Source organism: Chelonia mydas, chromosome 3, assembly GCF_015237465.2.
Source record: "Chelonia mydas isolate rCheMyd1 chromosome 3, rCheMyd1.pri.v2, whole genome shotgun sequence".
NCBI classification, from domain to species: Eukaryota; Metazoa; Chordata; order Testudines; family Cheloniidae; genus Chelonia; species Chelonia mydas.
In genome coordinates, this window is record NC_057851.1 from 198,618,870 (window position 1) to 198,631,490 (window position 12,621).

The 12,621-nt window shown below is 36.2% G+C and overlaps 1 protein-coding gene across 6 annotated transcripts in view; it reads right to left on the bottom strand.

Annotated features, from left to right (window-relative positions):
- The window catches only part of RALGAPA2 (Ral GTPase activating protein catalytic subunit alpha 2), a 302,141-nt gene that overhangs the window by 168,993 nt on the left and 120,527 nt on the right, over positions 1-12,621 (bottom strand). For all 6 annotated transcript variants that reach the window (XM_043544131.1, XM_043544129.1, XM_037896234.2 and 3 more), the window contains one exon: positions 2,675-2,803. In XM_043544131.1, coding sequence (XP_043400066.1) covers positions 2,675-2,803 — 129 coding nt within the window. The remainder of the gene's footprint in view (positions 1-2,674; positions 2,804-12,621) is intronic.

Below are 12,621 nucleotides of genomic sequence, written 5' to 3' on the forward strand. Positions count from 1 at the left end.
TTCAAATCCCATATTTGGAAGCTTAAACACACAGCTAAACATATAAATGTCTGTTTTATGTGCCTATGTGCCGATTTGAGCATCTAATTGTAGAATTTGGATCCAATGTTTGAAAATTAGACTCACATGCACTGGATGCTAAAAAGTGACTATGCAATTAAAAATTAGAAGCCTATTGATATACTTGGAATGCCCAAGTAAACAGAGAAAGACAAATATCAGATATATCTTTAAATATTTGAGTTTGAAATTTTTAAATATTCTTACTTTATCTCTCTCTAGGATAAGGGGGGAAAATTATTTACTAAATGTTTCTCTTAACCTAGTTATCTGATACATTTGGCATATATGTTGGTAGTTACTGATGTTTATAATTTGAGCTCAACCTATAAATTGATACATATTTACAATCTCTAAATCTAGCTATACCTACCCACCTATCTGACTGTAGGTTTTTAGGCAGTTCTCATCAACATGGTGTCTCAGTGCCCTAACTGTAACTTAATTAAGAAGTCTGTGCCTTGGACCTCTTATTTTGGTTACTATAACCTCTCTCTTCTCCAGCAACTCCCCACTTACTACCTCTCTGCATTCCTCCCTCTTCAGGTGCTTAATTTATGTTACTCTCATGTGCCTATGACCATATCAAATTCTCCCTGAAGCACTCCACTATTATAAATTTAAGTACTTTACTTGGAAAGGGCCTGTGCCACCTTGCTCCAAGTTTCTTTCTACACCCCATCTCTACTCTCTAGTGTCCTCCAAATCCTCCCCTAATTTTTCCACTCTGCTTTGCACTCTTTCATGCTTGGAATGTCTTGCCTAACAAATGCATCCTCTCCCTTCCTCCTCCAACTGCTTCCTTAAAATCAGTTTCTTCTAGAAATCCTTCCTATCTTGTTTCTGCTCTCCAGCCTCTTCATATCCATCCTCACTTCTGTTCAATTTATTCGCAATTTTTGCTATGTCTTTGATTGTCAGCGTTTCTGGTGTAATGTATTTTGTACAGTAGTGTAGATATTTATGGCACACTATAAAACAATTTTAATAATGTAGAAAACAGTAATGCTTCTATTTGTTATGGGTTTTTTATGCAAAATAATTTAATGTAAATATTCTTTAGATAAACTTTCTTTGCATTTGAACTGCAGTGTTACAGAACCAAATTTAAATCAAACTTGGTACAGGTTAACAAAAATTGCTCTTAGGTCAGGGTCAAGCATGGAAAATGTCAGCCTACATTTTAGGTATTAATTTTGCTCTCTAATCTAATATTTCCATCTGTGGCCTGACCGAGAAAGTTCATATGCGTGGGTATAATCCTGCACCCATGTGGAGCTTCCTCGATACTGATGGCTCCAACCTCATGTATGAGTTTTCAGCACCAAGAGCTATGTGTTTTTATAACATGCCCATTGTTGCAATATCCAAGTGTCATAGTTATGGCTGCAAAAACCAATCAACCAAACCAACCAACCTCCCCACATACTCACACAAGAGGTGTGAATGGGTCTTGAATGGAAATTCAGCATTTACAGTAACACTGATAGCATGACACTAGAAGGAGAGCATAGAGCATACACTAGAGTAGACCATATAAATAGACGAGGTATACCACAAAATGTTTCTTATGTAAAGCTCTATTCCAATTAAACTGTCCAAGAAAATGAAGGGCAAATAGATATTTGTGCCTTAAGTATATCAATTAATTCTGCATATTTAGTAATCTTTCAAATAAAAATATCGCATAGCAAATATAAAATGGTTTGTGCCCTATAGGTGTTTTGTCAGAGGAAGGATTTTTTTAAAAAAATTCTTTTACATATTTACAAGGTGTTCTGCAGTACTTACTAGCTCTGCAAGCTTTTGATCAATAATCAGGTTGGTTAATTTTTGTGAGAACTCTACAAAATTGACAAAAAGTATACTAAAACTGATGGCTGTAAATCCAGGGATCACCAAAAAACTCAGTTTATGGATAGCTAGGGGCAAAATGTTTCACCATTTGAATTCTGCTGAAAAAAAGAGCAGGTGATCTTTCTTTTTCCTTAACTCATACTCTGTGCCTATGCAGCTAACATACCTCTACACAACAATCTAAAGTTACTGTGCATAAAAACATCAATAATTACACTAGTCACAAACACAGAGAAAGAACACCCTTGTTCCGATGTCCCATTCTTATGCACAAGTTCTCCTTGCTTTTACAGGCTTGTCAGACCTTTAAACTTATTTTAGCCTACCAGTAATAGTTTTGTATTTTATTAAATTTTTTAAATTAGATTTGATGGTATCTGGTTCACATTGCTATTAACCCTTATAAAATGTAGAAAAATCTGCATTTGTTATGAGAAAGCTTTGTGTTTTCAATATTCATTTCTTGTAGAAAGCTAATGAGATTCTGAAACCCAAGTCTTGCTTTTAGTGTGTAAATGTGCTGCAATATTAGTGAGGATATGATTTCTCACACTTTGGCCTTTTGATGAAACACCTTTGCAATACTAGTGTCACCTTATCCTACAATTTCACACATCGGCTGCCATGGTATCTGCCCTGAGAGCCCCGTTTCACATTGCACTAATGAGTCAACACCTGTTAGAGTAGAGAAATCTGAACCTTGTTAGCGACTGTGCACTCTCCTGGGAACTTGGATGTTGAGCATTGTCATACTCACCTCCAACATGTCTGTACTAAGGATTCTGGCTGCAGCTGTGATGAAGTCTCCTATCAGCATTGTAAAACCAGGTAAACCCAAGAAGAAAAAGCAAGATGGGCAGTGTTTTATGACGGTATTTAAAATATCCTGAAAAGAAGGAGACGCTCTCTCAATTTTTACAGAAAAAAATATTTGAGAATATTTATCGTTGTATTTTATAATGATGTTACTGATAACAGAAATTAAGTGCTAATACTTGATATATAAAACATAAATATACATATAACGGAGCACCCCAAAACATTGATATGGTTTACTATTCTGTCCTCGAGGTGCACACCTCCTAGAATGGTTTCCAATTCTTACTCCCTTTGAGAAAAATTCATAGATTTCTTTATTTAGAAACACACTGAAAAGGAAACAACTGTTTATAAGATGATGTGTTTTATGTTTATTAGATGTACTAAAACATTCAACTGGTTTGTAAGTTTATGATAAACTGATATACCATCAGAAATGGGCCACAAAATCATTTTGTTCAGGCTTCCATGGCTATGTAACATTAGTGAAATTACACTAGCTACTGTCCTTGTTTCTGAGTAGTTCAAGACAATAACCTACAGCCATTATTAAAACTTTAGTATGACTGCTTCATAGGAACGCTCAAATGTCAACACAAAAAGTACCTGGGCATAGCAAAGAGAAAGACAGTGACCGAGAAATCTTTGTTTAACTTTTACCAGAAGTCACACCTACCCATTACCATAATAAACTAGATAGAGGGAAACATAACTTTTTCATTAATTATTTCATATGGTAAAGGGAAGTCTGCATTAATTTTAAGGGGTAGAACATCATCAAAAGCATTGCTGCCACACATATACGTATTGCGCGCGCACACACTTTCTTGGAGTGAGAATTTTTTCATTCCTTTGCCTTCTGCTCAATTTTTTCACTGGCTGTCCTTATCGAGAAATGATCCCAACAATATCTGAGTTGAAGTTCCACATCTACAAAACCTGAGTGGGTTCAAAATTAGACACAAAGTTTGCATAAACCCTGACTGCAATTATTATTTTTTTCAGAAAAATGAGGTAGTTGATTTCCATAGAAGTTCAAAACCTCGGTTTAAATTCTCATTCCTACTAAAAAAGAAAACTTATTCAAGAAAATGATTAAGCTCCCTCCCTTCCACACAACTTTTTTAATGCACTAAAGAAGGCCTGACCTTATTTTAAATTGCAAAATATTCTTCCTGCTTGATTTTTAAATTAGAAATAAAGATTTGTCTACCTTGGAATAGTCCATCAGTAGCTAAAAAATTAGCAAGAATTTGACATCACAGGTATCAAGGAAGTGAAACTTGATTGACAATACAAATAATTTTATTCAAACGGCTTAAAACACTGTTTGTTTGTTTAAAATCACTTATTTAAACAAAAACACCTGAGAAAAACTCCCTTTGTTAAGGATTCAACATTTCCATCCTTTCAATTAAGATCTGAGAAAGTTATCAATCTACATTAATTCTGAAACCTCCAGTTATCCTCAACAATGAAGACCAGATTTGACATTTCTGAGAAAACTGGTCGTTAAAAAAGCAAGTCTTTTTCATACACATCATAAACAAGCAAAAAAGCAAAAACTCAGTCTTTTTCCCACTTGCAGACCATTCTTTTAAATTACATCAGTAATTTGCAAAACATAGAAGTCTGAACAAAAACTACTTATTATTTCTCCTCTAAAATATTTAGATTAGCATACTGTGAAATGATAAACCAGCTTGTCTGTTATAAAATTAAGAGATAATTTTTAATTTTGGCATTGCAGAAGATAGTGTTTTCACCTCTCTGAATGACCACAATGCCACTCAAGTTAATGTTTAAACTAGTTTTAATCACTTCCTTTGATACATTTTAAAGTCAATATCAGTCAATGCAAACATTCTAAAAGACTGAGCAGATGGATGCTGCAGCTCATAAAGTGGGTGGTAAACTCATGCTCTGAGGGCAGAACAAAAGATCCACCCTTTTTTTCATAATTAAGGAGCTGATTAATGCATTGGGCTCCTCACAACACACCTGTAATTACTAACAGAGGTAGGTATTGTACTGTGCTCTGAATATCAGGCATCACACTATACAGCAGCAGATGGGCGTACACTTCTGCTGACATATGCTACAATAAAAAAAAATGCATGCAAACCTGGCTTAAAAGGTGGCAGAATGTAGCATATTCGATGACGAACACCACAAACAACTGCATTAACTTTGTCCTGCTTTCATTAATTCCATCTGTTCAAGTTAGATATTAAACCAAATCTTCAATTTTCGTTTTGAAATCTTTAAAAGTTGGCTGTGGAAACTACTGAGGGCAGGGCTCTGTATGGACAAAAAGTCTGTGAGCCTCCTGAGGAGGCTTCAAAGATTCAATAAACACCCAGTCTTTTGGGTATTTATCCAAGCTGAACCTGAACCTTTAGGACGATCATCCTTTACTATTGTCTACTGCTAGCACAGTGTTGATTAGGTTAAGAAAGCACTGTACACATGATTATGAAGCTAACTTTGGTCCTTTTTACATCACCTTCTGTAAATAAGCAAAGGAAGAAACGAATATAAATGGAAGAAAAGCTGTAGGTGTGAGAATACAGTTGCAATATAAAACAAGATGATGCAACTTTAGCACCAGATATGTTTTTACACTGCATTTTTCTAAACAATGCAAGAATTTAGTTACAGATGCCACATTCGCTGCTGAAGAACCATAGTAAAGTATCTTTTACAAATTTAAAAGAAAAGATTTTTTTCCCCCGAAATAAGTCAGAAAACTTCTATAAAATTGTTTTGAAAAGACTGCTATTACAGTGGAATGACCCTCAGCTTCTCTTTTTCACTATTCACACTCAGGATTTGCAATTTTACACACGTCATGCTACTGGGTGATGTGGCAGGCTCACAGCTATTGGCACCAAAGTTATCGATGTACAATTGAGTAAAAGTCAGTTTACACTCAGTCTTTGACTTTATATCAGTTTCCACAGTCAAATTCTGATCTCAGTGATACCAGTGTAAATCCAGGATGGTTCTATTGACTTGTTTAACATTAATCCTGTGTTATACCACTATAAATAAAATCAGAATCTGAAAAAAAAAATAGGAAAAAGGCTTCTGCTTTACTTAAAATTAATACAAATAATATAACCTTAAAAATGAGAAGTTTAATGACAAAGTTTGTCAAATTTTCTCTCATTTCCTGATTAACACACTTTTGTGCATTATACACATCTAGTGATAAAAGCTAGATTTTATGTAGTAATACAGTAGGTTTGCAGCTTATCAAAAGATTCAGATTTATGAGAAAGCAACCAAGTGAGAACATCTGTCCTTTATCCGTGATCTTGCAAAAATCAGGTAATTCAAACAGAGGCAAGTTGCTTCCTTCCCTTCCAAGCACGGTTCTATAAAAGTAAACTGTATTCAGCAGCTTACAGCCTAGTAAATGAATCACTTTAATTGAATGCTATGTACACAGTAACTGGAAAAACACAAGCAATAAGAAAAACATATGGTGATGGCAATAGAAATTGGTTTACTCATTTTGTACAGTGTTGTTTCTTTACTTCTTTCATAATTGACCTTTAGAAGGATAAATGTGTAAAATAATTTTGGTTTATTATGGCTCCAAACCTTTCAACAATTACACAAAATGAAAATCTAAAATGAAGTATTCATTCTGGAAGCATTTCCATTGTTTACATAATTGCACAGCTATAATTTAGTGTTCACGTTGTTATGGAAAAGTGAAAAAAAAAACCATTATGGACTATTTCAATTCCAAATGCTTCACCGTAGTGTCAAAAATGGAAAAAAAAATCCTGTTTATGCCAGTCTAAAACGGATTAACCCTATAATTGATAACATAACGTATTTCAATACAGAGTATTCTAGCAGTGAACAAAATAACATCATATGGTCATCACCATCCTCTGAGTATGTGAAAAAAATGTTTACGCAAGTTCACTGGAAGGTCAATTATAAAAATATTCTTCACTTAGTTTTTGCTCAGGCTATTACAGATTATAGGTGTAACAAAATAGCTTGCCATCTGTCTTTATCAGGTTTCCCAACTGTCCCTCATCAGGAACAAGCTGGGTTTTTCACTGAAAGTTCACCTTGTTCTTCAATGAGATATCACCAGGGACTGGAATTTACAAAAAGGAAAATATCCATCACAAAATTGCTCTGTTTGTTTTCAATTTTTTTAAAAGGAAAAAATACTTAAATATGTTGCTTTATTAATTTCCCAGAGAAGATTTTTTGTCCTTTTCCTTTTTCAGAGTTTCAGTAGAGCTACTATAAGGTTTGAATAGACAAAGGAAAAACAGGCTGAAACACTTGATAAAGGAACCCTCACTATTCTAGCTACAATATCTTAGGTTTCTAAAACACTAATCTAGTTTCAACAAAAATGTATAAAAGAATTTTAACTCACATGAAGCAAGATGATTATTTTGATAGAAGAGCTATGAAAGTCTGTCACTAAAAAGTATTCTCAGAACAGTAATAGGTACTAAAATGTATATTCATCTGACAGAAGGGAATGATGTTAAAATTATGTATGGTCAATGCTTTGAAGCTGGTGACACAGAGATGTCATCCTGAGGAAAAAGAGTGCTTAATAAGTGAAAAGAATGGAACTAGACACGGAACCAGGGATGACTGGAGATGAAAAGGGATAAGAACGGCCATACTGGGTCAGATCAAAGGTCTATCTAGCCCAGTATCCTGTCTCCCGACAGTGGCCAATGCCAGGTGCCCCAGAGGGAATGAACAGAACAGGTAATAATCAAGTGATCCATTCCCTGCCACCCATTCCCAGCTTCTGGATGGATCTTGGTGCCAGCCTGAAGGGTCAGGGGCATAAAGTAGGAGACTTCAGAGTTTGAAGTGAAGAAGAGTGAAGAGGTGGAAAGAAGAAGGGGGCAGAGGGAGAGAAGAAATCAAGTTGGATGTTATTTATTCTGGACTTAAATTCCTGGGCAAAAAAGGGGGAGGGAAGGGCAGGGATGTGGGTTTAAACAGCTGGGAAACAAAGGCACAGAAGAGACTGGTGAGGCCTTCAGCATAAGAATTGATTAGTAAGGAAAGGTAAAGTTATTTACCAAGGACAAGGGCAGAGATGAGAGGCAAGCAAGGGAATTTAAATTGTAGCATGTGACCATAGCTACCAGACTCACTCCAGAGTTCCTTGTTTCTGTAACAGACAATTTGCGGCTGGAGGGGAGGAGCTATGGAAGGGATCCTACTAGGCTGATGTTATAGGAGCTCTCATTCCCTGACCTCTGAAGAAGGATCTGAAGTTCTACCAGGCATTGGCAGAGCAGCTTCATGGAATGGCTTTAAATGTAGCTTTGTGACTCTCTTTAATACTATACACATAATACCCATATGTCTGTACAGTAGTGTAAGATTTACTGAAAAAAGGTGCACTGCTAAATGCTTATCTAGAAAATAGCATTTGGGGAGAGAAGGGGAGGGGAGAAATTCATTATAATTTTGGTTGCCTTCCAAGAGTTAACAAAATAATAGTAGAATATAAAAGTCTTATGAAGTTTGATGTTTTTATAAAACTAATAGATCTGTAAAGATGAATGTAATACACACAATGGCTTATGGTTTCTGAAATGCCTCAGAACTAAGGGTCCTGATCTGCAGCACTTCATTAGCCACATAAATATCTACAAAGAGTACTTTTTCCATGGAGAACAAAAGCAAAGCTGCTTGCTTATTGTGTCTTTAGAAAACAATGCTCTACCCAGCTAATACTTGTTCCAGTAAACAGCACTAATAGCTTGGCAGTCTAAAAGTTCTACACTATTCCTCATTGTATTTATAAATAAGAACTTAATAGAAAAAGATATAAAAGCCCACAAGTACTTTTTTTTACTTCAAATCAATGGTGATACAAAATAGATAATTTAAATGGCTTCTATAACAACAGCCGTCACATAAAATGCTTCATATTACAAATTAGTAAGATGCCTAGCTAAATCAAACTGACATCTCTCCATATACATTGTTTCTACAGAAGCTTGCTACACAACTACTGTGTTATTTCCTTGCCACAAGTACCAAAAGCATATTCAAAATATGTTAAAAAACCCTCCTCTCACATCTAAATATGCAGACTATATTTATTGACATACGTGGCATAAATAATTAGTATCAATAATGTACATTCACTTTTTCTAAGCCTGGTCTAGTCACACTTGTTATTAAAATGAAAAGAAGAAATGAAGTGAAAATCTAACCCTTAACTTTTCAGTCTTCAGCTGTGCAGCAATTTGTTGGCTTACACTTTCTATATGAAGGAACAAATCCAATCTCTCTGTATTGAAATTTAATCACCAAGTACATCTGTTAACTCAGCAAGGCTTCTTCTTTAGGTTTTAGTTTTACTCTTAACTTCATGGAAGTAAAACATGGTGCAATTGCAATGCCTTCCCGTTATTCTAAAACTGCAGTTATCACTGAGCATTTCTAAAATCCTGTTCTTTAAGAATATTCTCTAACATATTTTCTATCTTAAAATCCCAGCTCCAAAATGAACTGCTCAGTTACATTGAGACTGCAGCCATGAAATCTAATTGTTACACTTCCACATTTTTTATGGAATTAAACCTCAAAGTCTGGAATGTTATCTAACCCATTTACCCACATCTCAAACATTCTCTTTTGCCCAATGGGCATGTATTGTATGGCGTATGTTATCAAGACATTATACTAAGTATATTCATCTATGTGTATAGTTGTGGCAGGAGGCGAAGAATCTCTGAGGGAAACTGACACCAAATCAGGTCGGGGTTCTTTAAAAGAATCTCTCCTTTCAAATTTAAAAAGAAAAGACTTTAAATCTACACAATGAAGTGACCCTGCCCAACAAAAGCACAGGTTTTTTGTTTTTTTTTTTTGTTTGTTTTTTTTAAGAAGGAAATCCAGAGGGACAGTTTCAAATGGCAGCTAGGCACCCAATTCACCCTGAAAGCCCTCCTCAAACTAGATGGTGCAGCTCTTGCCACAATAGCAAGAAGTGAGCCATGAAACCTGTGAAGATTTGGTTAAAGAACAAAAAAGCATCCAAAAGATGGAAATGCTTATTCAATGCAGATCTGGAGTTATCCAGACCTCTTCTGTCTGGAAATTTGAAAAGAACTGATCCAGTCATAAGATTTCTAGTATTTCTGGTTTCAGATGACACCAGGAAATTACAGAGCTGTATGAAGCACGTCTTTATTAAGGTTTCTGAAATAATAAAAAATGATTTCTTACCACAGTAAATATAGGTCTTTGAATATACAGAAGTAACATTCTCAAACACGTTGTAGGATCTATACCCTTTTGGATCCCTTCTCTGACCTTTTGGAAGGCCTGTGTGCTCCAGTGCTTTGGGAACCATCTAGAAACCCAAACCGATTGAAGCTACAGGTATATCCTCCCGTGGCATTGAACTTTTGAAGCTGAAATCATAAACAGGCCATGCAGCACCAATCACATCAGACCCTTTTGCAAAACCACTATGGCAACAGAAGATGGCGGGAAGGTGGTTGGGTAGTGTGAATACACAGAGGCAAAATTTTCAAAGAAACAGTTATTATGGTAATAATTTTTCCTTCTCTGTAGGGCCTCTGAATATTCCCACTTGGGGAAGATTAGTGAGCAGTAGAATCCCCAAGTGCTAGTAAATAAGCAAGCAAGAATAGATGTAGATGTCAAGTTGAGAAAGGTAGGCTGTGTGAACGAGTGTACCAAACTCCAGGTAGGAGTCCTACAGATATCTATTTTGAATGCATGCCATCAGTCCCATCTTGGTAGTGGTAATAAGTTCTAAGACCAAGAGCTACGGACTTCCTTGCTAAAGCATAACATGTCTCAAAAGACATCCTATTCTACTTAGATAATTGTTGCGTGTAAACAGTATTCAGGTTATACTAAAGGCTACAAAAAGTTTAAATGCCTTAATCCTTCCCAAATAAAAGCGCAAAGCCCTCTTGAAATCTAGCCTGTGCTACCTAATTTTCCCCCAAACAAGAATGAGGTTGTGGGAAGAACACCAGAAGAAAAATGGTCTAAGGTGGAAATCACACACCATTTTTAATATAAATTTGGGTTGAAGACATGGAACCTGCATGATACCATGAAAGAAGGATTATAAGTTTATAAGCCTATAATGCACAGCTCTTCCAGATGTAATTGCAATTAAAAAGCACTGGGCCAGAGTCACAGTTGGAGCAAATTGGCATAGCTGTACTGAAGACAGTGGAATGGGATCTCTGACCTTTTGGAAGAGTTTAAACAGATATTTCAGGTGACTAAAACCCATACAGCCATCCACTGGCAGAAGATTGCTTGTTCAGTGTGATAGATGCACCCTGAAAGAGAAGAGGCAGCTGCTGACAACAGAACAAAATAAATTATACAAACACCAGACCATGGAGACTGACTTCTCCGGCGTACCTAGAGAAAAAAAAAGACTTCACTTCTCATAATATTTAAGCATTGGTGACTTTCTGGACTGCAGTAGACTCATGTGGAATCTCCTAAAGAACATGTCATGTGAGAATTAGACAATGTCCTGTGTTCTAGACCACAAACTGGGATAACTCCAGATCAGACTCAAACTGTTTTCCTGAGATAGTATGTTCAATGATACTGATGGAAGAAATGACAGGTCTATGAATGGCCAGTCCCAATTCTTGAACAGCAGATTCACCACAAACTGTTCCAAGAAACACTTATGTTATCTCTGAAGCTTGTGACTGGGGTTGACTGCCAGCATATGCTTTTTGCCATCCAGATGTAGAGCTATCAGATGCACTTGATGAAGCAAACATTGCTTCCTGACAGGTTTTTTTGAGCATCAGGTTGTTTGTTGATAGAATATATAGATCCTGTGCTGTCTGTTTGCCCTTAAACAAAACCCTTGATGAGTGGTAGAAAATATTTTAGAGCCCACCATTTATAGCTTTCAGATCCAAAACATTTAAATGGAATTCAGTCTCCCACACAGTCCACTGAGTATGAACTGTCAGCTCCTGGGGGATGAGCTCCCCAGCTTTAATAGATTACAATGACTATCACAAGAGTTCTTGGTGAAAGACTGAAAATTTCAACACACTGTCTGGAAGCTCCCGCCAATGGAAGGTCATAAGGAGGAACACATGCTAGAGCTGCCATATCATACACATTTGGGGTGAATTTTGTTGCATGAGATGGGTACTTGCTAAACATCTTGGTGAAACAGACAACACCTTGCACTGATGTTTGGTCCCCCCATATAAAAATTGAGATTTTTTGTGAGATTAGGAAAGTGGCATCATTTGAACCGAGAGCCAAAATCCAACTGGAGTTGGAATGACAGAAGCTAGCGTCAAGCATGTGAAATTTAAATCTTTTGAAAAACTGCTTCGTTTCCAGGAGGCCATCTTTCTTTTCTGGTATAAAGAAGTACTGTAAATAAGAAGCCTGACCTTTTGCCTCTGTACTGCTGAGGAATGGCTCCCATTCTTAAGAAATGTACTTCTAATCTGAAGAGTTTCCAGAGAAAAACACTGATAAGGGAGGGTTTATGCCGTGGAACTGGATTATATTTTGATGAAAAATGGACAGACTCTACTACTGCATCAAACAACAATTCTACCTCAAGACACCAGGAAACAACCTCCAAAAGTTGGTGGGTAGAGTACAAGGGAAGGAAACTGTTTATGGGTTCATGGGCAACATCAAATTTGAGGCCTTCCTCAGAACTTACTGCTGTGTATTAACATCCTTAATTCCATTAAATAAGGTCTCCCCCCCTCTATTGGAATAACTAAAGGAGACACGGAGTATTTAATTTGATATAAAAGAGGAGAATCCTAACAGTTTCTACTAAATCAAGTGTTAAGAAAAACATCATTCTAGTGT